The sequence below is a fragment of the Dryobates pubescens genome, chromosome 19, assembly GCF_014839835.1.
Source record: "Dryobates pubescens isolate bDryPub1 chromosome 19, bDryPub1.pri, whole genome shotgun sequence".
In the NCBI taxonomy this organism is placed as follows: Eukaryota; Metazoa; Chordata; class Aves; order Piciformes; family Picidae; genus Dryobates; species Dryobates pubescens.
In genome coordinates, this window is record NC_071630.1 from 4,717,276 (window position 1) to 4,729,992 (window position 12,717).

At 50.4% G+C, this 12,717-nt stretch overlaps 1 protein-coding gene across 2 annotated transcripts in view; it reads right to left on the reverse strand.

Moving 5' to 3' along the window:
- WTIP (WT1 interacting protein) overlaps positions 1 to 12,717 on the reverse strand; it is a 73,765-nt gene that overhangs the window by 16,759 nt on the left and 44,289 nt on the right. For both annotated transcript variants that reach the window (XM_009902749.2, XM_054170120.1), the window contains exon 3: positions 4,969 to 5,036. In XM_009902749.2, the coding sequence (XP_009901051.2) occupies positions 4,969 to 5,036 (68 nt within the window). The remainder of the gene's footprint in view (positions 1 to 4,968; positions 5,037 to 12,717) is intronic.

Here is a 12,717-nt window from a genome sequence, read left to right on the forward strand (position 1 = left end):
TGCAGAGGCACTGCCACATTGCTGTAACAGGGGTTGGCCTCCCTGGGCTGGGGAGGCAGCCCAAAGGGCTCCTGGAGACTTGCAAAGCACTGGGTCTCTCTTTATGGTTGGTATGTGCAAACCAAAGGTTCCAGAGCCTTTCTTTTCTCTGTGATGGTTCACAGTCCAAGTGACAGATCTCCCTCCTGAGATGGGTGAAGAGTTTTAGATGAAACTTCAACAAAGTTAGCTGGAGGCAAAAACCTGGGGTGCAGCAGTTAAGCCTAAATGATGAAATCTGGCAAAGTACTAAGACATGAAAGAGATATCTTTAAAGGGGAAGTTTTGGGTGACCTTAATGCTATGCACTGCAGCTTGTGGTGTCTCAAATAGGTTATTTCCAGAGCATCTGAGTGTCTTCCAGTAGTGCATTAAGCAATGTAACTAACATCTGTCACGAGGCTCATTTTCCCTCTCATCTGCTCCCCAGAGAGAAATTCTCTCCTTTCTTAACCTCTGCTGGCCCCCCACTCCATAATGTTCATTACCTCAGGAGGAAAAGGAAAAGCCCATCAAAAAGAAGAAGAGAGAGATAATAGATGGAAGATTCAGGCTGCTTTGGTGACATGTGAAAGTCCTTTTAGCCAAGAAAAACAGAGATTTCTTTTACATTTCTTTACATGTTACTGAAGCATTGAAAACAAAAGCCAAATTAGAATTATTGAGCTGTTTTTCCTTCCCCCATGATTATGCAGCAATTTATCAGCAAAGTGGAGCAAGAACATCTGACTGGGATTATTTATTATACAGTAAGGCATTTAGTTTTTTTGTTCAGTTCCCCAGGAACAGTGTCCCTGCTATGGCCAGTTAGCCATCTGTGTCCTGAGAGCTTGCAGGGAAGGATTAAATTGTCATTTGTTGTATTTCCTTTCTGGAAATAACTCTCCTAACAGGGCTGAGGGCAAGGCTAGGGTACTGCTGGCCCTGCTACTTTAAGGTGGCATAGAAAGAAAAAACAAATAACTGGATCTTCCTGGAGTTAAAGCAAAGCAAGGAAAAGTTTGGGGGTTTGGGTATGTTCTCTTTGCTCCTTCCACTGAGTAACACTCAGTGCTCCTCCTGGAAACTGCTGAGATCAGGCAATCTCTGTGCCAGGCTGGGCCAGAAATGCAATTATTGTTATTTTTTAATCTGATTAATTACTACATGTAGCCAGTGTGGCTTGGGTTTAAGTACTGAGAGAATCTGCAGCTAATCAGGCTTGGAAGCAGGAGGCTGACCAAGGTAAAGCAGAGGTATGCCATGGCCTGCAGGTGGGAAGGGCTCTTCAGCCCTCACCCATCCCTTCCCAACTCCACAGTTGTGCTCTCATGAGGACAGCTGTGGCTTCCCTTCCTCATCCATGACTCCACAGTGGGACTAAAAACTTCCAGCATGCTTCTTCCCCGGCAAGAAGAGCAAACCGAGCTGCCTAGTGCAGCGGCAGATGATCTGTGCCCTCAGCACAAGCAAACGTGTGGGAAAACTATTTGCTGCAAGAATGTACCTCATGGCTATTGCCCAGGGTGCTGGAGGGTGCATCTGTGCCTTGGACAGCTTTATGGCTCTGCAGTGGAAATTGCTCCTAATGAATAACATCTCCATTTCTCCCAGCACCTTCCATCCAGGAATCAGAAGCACTCCTCAAAGAAAGATTTGGGTGGCTTGACACCAGCAGCTCCTCACCTTGTGCTTTTATGGAGCCATTGTTTTGGAAGCAATGTTTTGGTAGTCAAAGCTCTCTGGCACTTGCTATGCTTTAAGTGACAACTGAGCTCTCTTGAAAAAATGTGACCCAAATAGCATTTCACCACTGAAGTGCAACTGCTTCTGGGGGGGGGGGGGAGGAACACACCCTGGAGTGGCTGGCACCACCTCAAGAGGGACAGCTCAGCCAAGGAGGGCAAGCTCTGCTCTTACAGCAGCTGCCAACCATTTATGAGGATCTGAGAATGGCTTCTCTCAAGGTCTTGGCTTCCAGAACTATACACAATATAGTGCAGTGAATTCCATCTATCACCTTGGATAAAGAGCTGATCTGGCTAGAGTGAGCAGGGGTTCAAGGACCAAGAATCACATAGGAGCCACCACCCTACAGCTCTGGAGACCCTGCTGCAGCAGGAGCTGCTCTGACACAGACAAGAGCAGTTAATGCAGGAGAACTCAAATAGTGGCATTTACAGGATGTGAATGAACCTCTCTAGCAGTCAGAGGAAACCCACACCCACTCTTCCCTAGAATTTGCTGCCCTGACTTGCTCCCAGCAAGACCCAGTTCAGCATTTCTGCCCATCATGTGCTGTTCACTGCAGTCCCAGTGGGACCTGCTGCAGTGCCGGGGTCTCGCCTGCCTGCAGGACATCCAGTAATGCCAGGGGTGGAGGGGAAGAGCATCTGCAGTTAGTGGATGTGATGCACTGAGGGGGTAGTGGGGATGACAGAGCTCTGCAGGAATACAGCCTTCAGCTCTGTGCCTGTTGCCAGCTGAGGGTGAGAAGGGGAAGGGGCTTTCCTCCAGGCAGCAGGGAGGCTTCAGCCCCCTACTAGCCCTGCTCCCCATTTCTGTGACATCTGCAAAGCAGCTACTTCTCATCAGCAAGCCTCTTGCTGGGAGGGCTGATAAGGGACTCATTCCAACCACTGCTGCTTTGGTGTCACATCAGCTCCTCACATCTGTCCCTGGGAACCCACGGCAAGGTCATGCTGCTGTTACAAGCCCAGTCACATCCACACAGACCCCTCCAACTCAGTTGCTGGTATGTGGATCTCACCAGTGACCCCAGTGTGGCAGCACTGCACCTCCTGCACTGCTCTGCTTTCTAATACCTCTTATATTTGTGTCATGGATGAAATAGCCTGAAATAGTCACAAGCTGCAGAGTAACAACTCTGCAGAGCTATGACCAGGCTCCCACACCTATAGCAGCATCTAATCTACCTGATTTCCTGATCAGTTCCCAGGCAAACAGAGCCAAGCCAAGGAAGACCAACAACAGTGTCAGGAGACAGTCTTTTCTTAGCAGAACACAGTTGTAATGTAGGCAGACTGCCTCTGTTCACCTCCTCAAATTAAGATAATCTTTTTGTTATGCTTTTACCTAAGAATGAGACCAGAACATGAACCACTCTGCTTCTGATTCCACCCACTGGCCAGAGAGAGGCCACAGCAAGCTACCACAGAAGTCTCCAGTGCAAGAATGGTCCAAGGCAGAAGCATGCACTCACAGAGCTGCTGCAGGGCAGGGCAGAGGCTGCAGAGAGGGAGGAGGCACATCTGTGGAAAAGCTGTGGAGTCAGGGCCATGGGACAACTGCACAGCCTGCTCTAATGCACAGCAGCTCCTATACCTCTCTTGGTGCTGTCTCCTGACTTGGAAAGCTTGTGTTCTAGAGGCCAGAGGGCAAGACCTCTGCCTAACTCCCCCTCAAGCAATTCATATTGCTTTTAGCTCCCTCACTCCCCCTAGTCTTCACCTCCCCTCACATCCCACTGCCAAGCTGCCAGCAGAGAATCCACACAGAAAATCTATTTCAGTTTATTCCTATCAGATCCTTAGCCTCAGGTTTCTCAGGAAAATCACTGCAAGTGTCTCCCTTCAGGAGCCTACTGCAGAACATGTCTAGGAGCTAAACAATCACATCCCTTGAAAATGCAATCTTTAGAGTTAAAATTCTCCCATTCAGGCTGAAATTACAACCACCACGGCACTAAGTCTGGACAAAAGGTTTTGGTCATGGGGAAAGTACATTCCAAGAGTTAAAAATGTCAAAGCCTTGAGCCTCTCCATCTCACGCTCCACCTCTTCTCCCTCTCCTTGTGCTTCTGCAGAAACACAGGAAAGAAAGAGCTGCAAAAAGGCAGGCGAGAAAAATCTCATTTTCTCCCCAAGATGCAAGCAAAACACATTTCAGTGAGAAACTTGTTGTCTGCACCAAGTACAATTTGCTCTTTTCCATAGGCTCAGCTATGGAGGGGCTGAGTGTGAAGGTGCAGCACATGAAGGCAAACATGGCTTCTGTTTTAGACACTTCCATCATTTGCATGGATCGCATTGATGAGGAATGCATTTGCACGCTGCTCAGCTGCCAGTAACGTTCTTCTTGTGGGATATGCTTTGAGTACCTCCTCAGCAAAAAAGCACAGCCATAGATCTGTCAGAAATGGGAAACTCAGGCTGCTAACTGCTTGGGACTTCAATAAAAAAAGCTGGTGTAACTTCTTCAACACACTGGTCCTCCAATTCCTCATCCTCTAAGCTCAAATAGATCATCCCTCTCTGATTTCATTCCCAGCCACGCTGTCCCCTTCCTTCACCTTCATTATGAATGCTCTGTCACTTACCAAATCCCTGCACAGCCCTCACCCTTAACGGCACAAACGTTTTACTTCTGGAACTCAGCAACAAGCTCCATTTTTCTTTTCCTGACTCAAGCCTCTGTTAAAGTAAATCCTTTATAAAACCTCCGGGCACACGGAGAGCAAATGGGAGCTTGCAGCCGGTGACAATGCAGCCCCCAGCAGGGCGAGCAGGGCGCCGGCCGGAGCCGCGCCCGCAACAAAGCAACATTGTGCGGAGCGCTGCCGTGCGCGGCCGGGAGCGGCTCCCCGCCTGCTATGATTGGTATTCCCCAGATGTTTGGCCTTCAGCTCCAGCTTGGCAGGCAAGCCTCCGTGGCTGCAGTTCAACTCCCAACCTCGAGCAGCGCCAGTGTTTATCCTCATCATTTACACCCTGTGATGGCTTACGGACAGCTACGTGCTCGGTTCAGTAGCCACTGCTGCTTCAAACTGAGGGCCTGATCTTGCCTTTACGGAGATGGTGGTAAATGCTTCCCAGTCCCAGCACTGGCAGGGAGCCCCAGGGGACTAAACCATCTCTCAGAGCAAAGCAGCCACTATAAAGGAACAATTTTGTTTAAAACCAATGAAGAAATGCCTGAAATCTTACTTACTAGGAAGTCTTCTTCACAGTACACCTTGCCATTGACATTGTAGAAGGCTTTTCCTCGCAGTCTTCTCCCTGTTGAAATAGGGCACTGTCAGAACGTTCTGCTCCATCCCAGACCCACTGCTTCGGGATGCAAAGTGAGAAGCTCACCCTGCTGCTCTTGCCTGCATGGCCAACTCCTCCTCGGAGTTCCCATCCAGAGACACAAGTGAGGGTTAACCTCTGAGTTACATCCTACCTTATCTAATTCAGAGAGTAACAGAATGGTTTGAGTTGGAAGGGACCTTCAAGATCATCCAGTTCCAACCCCCTGCTGTGGGCAGGGACACCTCCCACCAGCCCAGATTGATCAAGACCTCATCCAACCTGGCCTTGAACACCTCCAGGGAGAGGGCATCCACAGCCTCCCTGGGCAACCTGTTCCAGTGTCTCAGCATCTTCACTGGAACTCCATGTTCCCTCTAAGGGCAAGTCCAGCTGATACCAATTTCTGGAAAATTTGAAATCTACCCCCCCAAAAAAGATTATTCTTGGGGGAGGGAGGGAGGAAAGGCCAATTTATAAATGGAGACAATTCTCTTAGCAGATGAAATGGCAGCAGGCTCACACCCACTGCCATCAACAGCAGCAATGCACTTGTCTCCAAAGGGCCACACAAGGGAACACTGCATATGGATGCTCCTGTCACCTTTATCATTTATCAGTGCTGCAGCAGCTGCAGCCTGTGACACCAAAGCAGCAGGAGGCACACCAGGATGGGGAGCAGAGCAGGAACATCACACAGAGACTGCACTTCCACGGCTGAACAGCTCAGCTGCCGCTTCATTAGCGCTGGAGGAACTCTACCGACAAAGCCTGAGATCATCCTCAACTGATGGCTCCCTTCACAGCTCAGAAGCACGCAACAGAGAGCTCCAACACAAAGGATTCAACCCAGGAATTCCACTACCACCGAGCCCAACCAGTTTTCAGACAGAGCAGGGGAGATCTGTCTTACACCAGAGCTGCTCCATGGAAATCAATGCCATTGTATCAGCACAAAACCAGAGATGGAGAAGGGAAACTACACTCATCCTGCTTCATCTGATTCCTGCTCTGTGCAGGGGTTCCACTGGCCAAAGCTCCCAAAGGTTTGGGTGCTCTCACAGGCCACTTATAGCCACTTATAGCCTTGGCAAGCAGATGGCATGGTGCCTGCTACAGGCTGCATACCAGCTGCCATTAGCAGTGCAAGGAAGAGGACAAGAGGCTTTCTCTCCCAGGTCACTGCTGAAGCTTCTGCTCCACAGGGTAAGGCTGGGGGGTGTCTCCTGCGAGGCAGAGCAGCTCCACTGCTCATTGTAGAGGGTTTGATGCTGAGGGCCAGCAGCTGGGCCAGCTGGCCAGGCACAGAGGGGCAGGAGTGCTCTCCAGGCTTTCCATAAACAAGACTGAGGAAAATATGATTAATTTGCAGTGCCTGAAAGTGCCTTTCTTACGTTGCCACTGTGATCTGATCCTGGGAAACAGTGTGTGGCACAAAGAAGTTGGGATCTGTGCTGATGCTTTTGGGAAATCACATGCTGCATGTGGCTGTCTGGTGGTTTTACTGTCGTGGCCGAGGGAAGGGCTTCTTTTGTGTGTGCATTCTTGGGCTCTGGATCTCACGGGCTGCTGTCTCCATACTGCTGGTAGGTGGAGCCAGCCCTTGTTTGTCTTTCCAGCTGCTTGGTAGCTCTGGTGGGGACCAGGAGCCTGATGGCATGAGTGATGCACTGAGACGGTCCCATCTCAGGGATCAGGGCATCCCAGGACCTCTTCTGACTGATGCAGGAACAACCACCTCCTGCATATCCAGGCTGTCTTTTAACCTCTCCAGTGACTGGTAAAGGAATGGTAAATGGAAGGGAGGGAAGAAAAGAGGCCAGAATGATTGTCTAAGAGGCCAGGCTGGCTCTGCCAGACCCAGCCTTGAGACACATCTTGTCTGTAGGTGGTAGAAATGAAGTGGCTGCAGGCAGAACAGGGACTCCTTCCACCTTGCTCACACACACCACCAATGCACAGCTGGGGCACTGTGTTTCAGGAGGAGAAGTGCTGGCCATCACCTGCACCACAGACTCATTATGGTTAGAGGCAACAAAGATAATTAGGGACAAATTCTGACCTATGTTTCTGGAAGGATCTCTGCAGGAAAGGAAGGCCCTCATGTGGGGTGGTGTCAACATCTCCTGAGGCACTGCAGAAGCTGCACCAGGACCCACACACACATCCTGATATTTCCTTGGCACAGCATCGCTGCCAGAAGGCAGTGGGGTCAGGGCTTTCCCAGACTGGGAAGGAGTGGAAGCCCATGACCCAAAGCAAACAAGGCAAGCCCAGTGTTTTGAACTGGCTCTCAAAGACACTTAGCTTATCAGATGTGTTTGGTAGCCGATTGCCCTGCGACACGAAACCACTTCACCAGTACAGCAAAGCTGAGAGCCTCCATCTCAGCCACTGCACAGCTTGGGAGCCCTTGGTCACTGCCCACAGCCTGCTGGCTGAGTACAGAGGGCTGGCCTCTATTCCATGGGAAAAACACACACAGCACTCACAGAGCAGTACCTTTCAAAACTGAGGAAAACCACCATTTTCCAGCTGAAAAAAAAACCCAAGCCACCTATTAGGGAACCAACTTGCCTAAACTCATAAAGCAGGCAAGCAACTTACTCACATGATAATTATTCTTATTAGCATAATGAATGAGATTGACAGGCCTCTTACCTTAGAAGAATTTCATTCAGGGATTGTACAATTATGAGCTCACAAACAAGAAACAGCAAGTTACAGCACCAATAGCCATGGCTGCACTAGATGGGCTTCCAAATACTACGTTTTGGAAATGAAGGCAAAAATACAGGTTCCATTTGTGCTCCAGAAGAGATGGCTAAGGGATAGCACTGAGCACAAACACCAGACTCTGAGTGCCCAGGCACCATGTGAAAACTGCAACCAAGAGGAAAGTGCTAGCAGTTGCAGGCAGACAGACACAAAGCCCAGGAAGATGCAGCACTGGTAATTCCCAGCCCCAGGGCAAGGCAGGCACAGTGCCTGGAGACTAGGGATCCTGCCCCCACAACTCAGTGTACTGGACAAGATGTTTTCACCACTCTAGGTCCTGGAGTAACTGGGGGCCTGCACAGCACCAGCCTGTTCTGTGTAGCCATAGCCCAGTACTGTCACCCAGGCAGAGATTACAGGTTAAACCCCCTCAAGTTGCTTCAGCCAGCTGAGCCAAGCGCCTGGCCAGCTAGACAAGGCAGTATCCTGCTGCCAGCTGGGCCACTGAACCTGCTGCTTGGCTCTGCTCTGTAGGATTGTGTGTAGCCAAGCCTGGGTTCCTATTTGCTTTCATAATATTGAAACAAGAAAGCCAAGAGTTTGTGACAGAGCTTGGTGCAGCTCGCCAACAGCTCCTTACAGCCAGCAGCCTGGAGCAGAGTTTGCAAGGAGAGGGTTCCACAGGCACCAGGCTACTTTGCTCCTTCTGATGGGTACCCACCCTGGCACATCCACCTTGTCAGGCCAGTTTGGTCCTGGAATAGGCTGTTTTGCACACAACCAGAAGAGGACCACGGGATGGGGCAGAAGCTGCACAGCCTGCAGCCCCTGCAGGCACCTAACCCTACCCCTTTTTGCCCACAGTGCTCCTTACGCATTCAAGGTGACAGCAAATGCCTGTGTGAGTAACCTATTCATTTTCTGACACACACACACCTGAGGGGTAGCAAGTGCCAGGTAAGGGTGGTCCCACCACCTCAGGTGGGAAGCAAAGACTTTGCAAGCGCTCCAACACTGAATAAAAATTCACAGAGTTAATCTAGAAGTTAACAAAATGCAGCCTAGAGATGGCTCTGCCCAAAGAAATGATTGCAGCTGGAGTTTGCAACCAACGTGACCAGCACCCAAACAAATGCTGGCTTTGGAACTTAAATAAACAAACAACTCAGAATCAGCTCCAAGTTTTTAACACCAGTTTTCACATTTAGCCAGTCCGAGTCTCTGGTGTTTAAATGTCTCTAACAATTGCTGCCTGCACGATGCTTATCCCCTCTGTGCTGCAGACCCACAAGAAACGAATGGTGGAGGCGCTGCTTTAGCAAAGGACTCAAAGGTTCAGCTGGCAAAAGGAAAAATGACCCCTGCTTGACACAGGCTGTCCACAATTATTCTCTCCAGTCTCCACAACACTTTTCTAGGTGGTGAAACCACACTAGCCAGGAAGCCAAGACGGAGTAAAGCTTTTTCCAACACTCTTTAAAAAACAAAATGTGAATCAGACCAGGTTTTACTGTCCTGAGAAGGTGCTCCAAAAGAGCACTGGAAACGTCCTGACCCCTCCCCTCCAACCTGGAAAACATCTTCAAAGGCTTCCCTCTCACTGCTGGCAGTGAGTATTTGCCTATAGGGAGCTGAATTTATCAAGCCTTCGGTGGGAGGGCTCCAGTCTCACATGGGATGATGCAACCACGGGGGCTAACCCCCCCCCCCCCAGCCCTGCCTTTGCAAGACAAGAGATAGCAATGTCTCACTGTCACAGCACGGACATTAGACCTAATTGCTGTTTGCAGTGCTTTGAAGCTGAGAAGTGCCACGCATGATTATAGTATTTGAAGTACTTTGATGATTAAATCCACGCAGCGTTGGGTAATCATCACGATTTACCCCTAGTGTAGTGCAAGGAAGCTCATGTGAGAGAGAAGCCTGCATTGTCTCAGTGCCTGATGCTGCCTAAAAAACAAACAGCCCCCCTCTGACATAATGGGAATGCCACAGCCCCAGCCTCGCCCCCCAGATACTGCCTGGTGCTCCCCTGAGGCTGAGGCAACCCCCCCCCAGCACTGCTCCTTGCCACCACGGTGCTCTCACCGTGCTGCGGTGACAGATAAGCTCTTCCTCACAAATACACACGGCAAAGTGCCAGTGCCAGAGGGAACACAATGCAGGGTGACTAACACTGGCCTTGCTATTTCTGATGTTATGGTTGTGTGGAACAAGGGGAATTGTATTTTAGTCAGAAAATGTAATGAAACTCTTCCCCCCACGCCGGAATTGCAGAGCTCAGCTGTAGTTATTACTGCTAAAGATAAGACATTTGTCAGGGCACATCTAGCTAATGGAAAGCCTGAACAGCCCAAGCTGTCACCACAGAACATTATCCAAGTATACCTGCCGTTGCTGTTGGGTAGGTCTGATCACACAAGAGCACAGCCCTCGGCTCTGCAGCCACTTCTCCCATGGGGGCAGGGTTCCCTGAGAGCCCCTGCATGGGCAAAGAGCAAGGTGAGAGCTGTGGCAGGACCAGGTGGGGTGGCTGCTGTCTGGGGCCTTGCTTGAGCCACGTGCTGATCCTGCTGGGAAAGTGGCACCCAGGAGCTCCTGGCTTGTCTCACAGCAGCGACACAAGCACACAGCATCCTTCCTTAACAGCTCTCTATGGAGGAACAAAGCACATCACTCTGCTGCTCTCCTTGGGATTCTTCCCCTTCTTGTTTTACAGACTGTCAGTTCTGAGGCTGAAGACGACACCCAGTGACAATCTCTGCACTCTGAAAGCTTCGGTCCTGAACTTGCACAACTCTCTGAGCATGGCCCTTCATGCCTAAGTGACCAAAGAGCTGTGCAGATCTGTTTTAGTTAGCAACATTACACATGGACCTAATTGCTTGTTAACTACTCCAGACACCATCTCTGCAGTGCCTGATGAGACACCAGCACCCTCACCACTCTCATGTCGCCTAAGGAAGTGACAACCTCTCAAAGCCTGCAGACCACAGTGACATGTACACATGCACCCAGGATGAATATGCAACAACATTTGCTCAAATATTCCCCAGCTACCATAGCAAGAAGGAAAACTCCAAGGTATTGCCCAAAATCCTGTGCAAGTGAAACCTTACACAACGTGGCTTGGGCTGAGCAAACCTCTCTGCATGCCCACTGCCCAGCTGTGCCATGAGAGATTCGATGAGACACTTGGCCAAGCCCAACCTGCTACTCTGTTCTGCAGGCACTGCTGGCACTCACAGCCAGCAGCCACCCACAGGGCACTCCCAAATGTGCTTTTGCACCCATGTGCCACACAGGCTGTGCCAGGGCCCATTCACTGCTAAGCCCATGCAGGGCCAGTTAGCGCCCAAGGGGTCTCCCATGTGGTCTGTGGAGACCACCCTGACACAATGGGGACCACTATCCACAGCCTGACAGCACTGGCACAGGCTGTGTGGCTCTTCTCTCCATGCAAGGTGCAGCCTGCCCTCTGAAGAGCACCTGTGCCAGCTGGAGATAAAACTGATAGACAATGGAAGCCAGGAGATTTGTTTCCTTTCACTTGGTACAGGATATTTGCCAGGGATTAAAGATGTGCCCCCCACCCCCAAAGGAAAAAAAGAACCGCCCCCTTCCAGGGCTTTATCTGTTACCATTGCTTTAGTACTCATATAGGGGTCCCCATCCCTGCCTCTGGCTCACCTGCACAGAAATTTCCTTCATGTGGGATTTCTGCCACTGCACCCACAGGAGAACAGGGAGCACCAAGGCTGCTTTAGCCCCTGAATAATTGTGAATTAAATTTTCCTGCTCCATCATCCTCCATGCACCATCCACGGAGGTGTTCAAGGTCAGGTTGGATGAGACCTTGAGCAGCCTGGGCTAGTGGAAGTTGTCCCTGTCCATGGCAGTGGGGTGGAACCAGATGAGCTTCAAAGTCTCTTCCAAATCAAACCATTCTATGAACCTCTAGAGGGGCCCTCACAGAAGGCTACCATGCTATGTGGGCCCAGCCCCTGAGTGGGGTGGAAGCCTCAGCCTGCCCGGTGGGTGCACTGTGGGGTCTTCCCAGCGGGCAGGGGCTGCCAGCAGGACTCAGCTCCAGTTCCAGCCTTGGCTTGGAGAAACTTCCATCCCCCACCGCCCCGAGCCCGTGTGTCCCCCCCCACAATGCTCAACTGCTCAGGCTTTGTGAAAGGAGGGGTGAATTTCTACAGCTTTCAGGGAGTTTAAGATAGAAGAGAAAAACCCCTCGGTGCCAAAGCCTTTGAATAGCAGACACTGCCTGTTGGCAGAAGCCACTTCTCACAGGCTCCGGCCGTTTGAAATCTGAAACACTAAAAAGTGGCTACTGTGGATGTGCTGTATTCTTCTTTTCAAAGCAATCTGGCACACAATTTTGCTCCCCTGTTTCAGGACCCAATCCCGCATTCCTTTCACGCTCAGACTCCCATTGACTTTAAGGAATGCAGGATCGGATCCTAAATGTGTGCTTTACTCACACAATAGCTCCTCATGGTTACGATCTATTGAGAAAGGCACACTTTAAAAACCATTCGGAATTGCAGGCTCATCCACCGGGCCAGAATGCCTGCAAAGATCTGCCTTTATTCCCGGGAAGGCGCTGGGGTGTGAATTGCACACTCAGGCATTTTCCTGGTTTCACAGCTTAGCTTGAGATGCATCAAAATATTTTGAGCGCTGGCCTGATAGTTCCTAAAGCAAGCACGTGGAATTTTAGGGTCTGGGAAAAAACAAGGGCAAAACTCGGGGCGGGGGGGGGAGGGAAGGGAAAAGCCACAGAAGCAAACCTATAAGCGGCTGGATCTTTAGGAGGGGTTTCCAGAGAGAACTTTTGTAAAAGGCTCTGAAAGCTCCGCGGCGCTAAGACAAAGCAGAGCCCTGCGCTGCTGTTTGTGAGGATGCTGTATATCGAGTTCCGAGGCTATTACCATGCAAATCT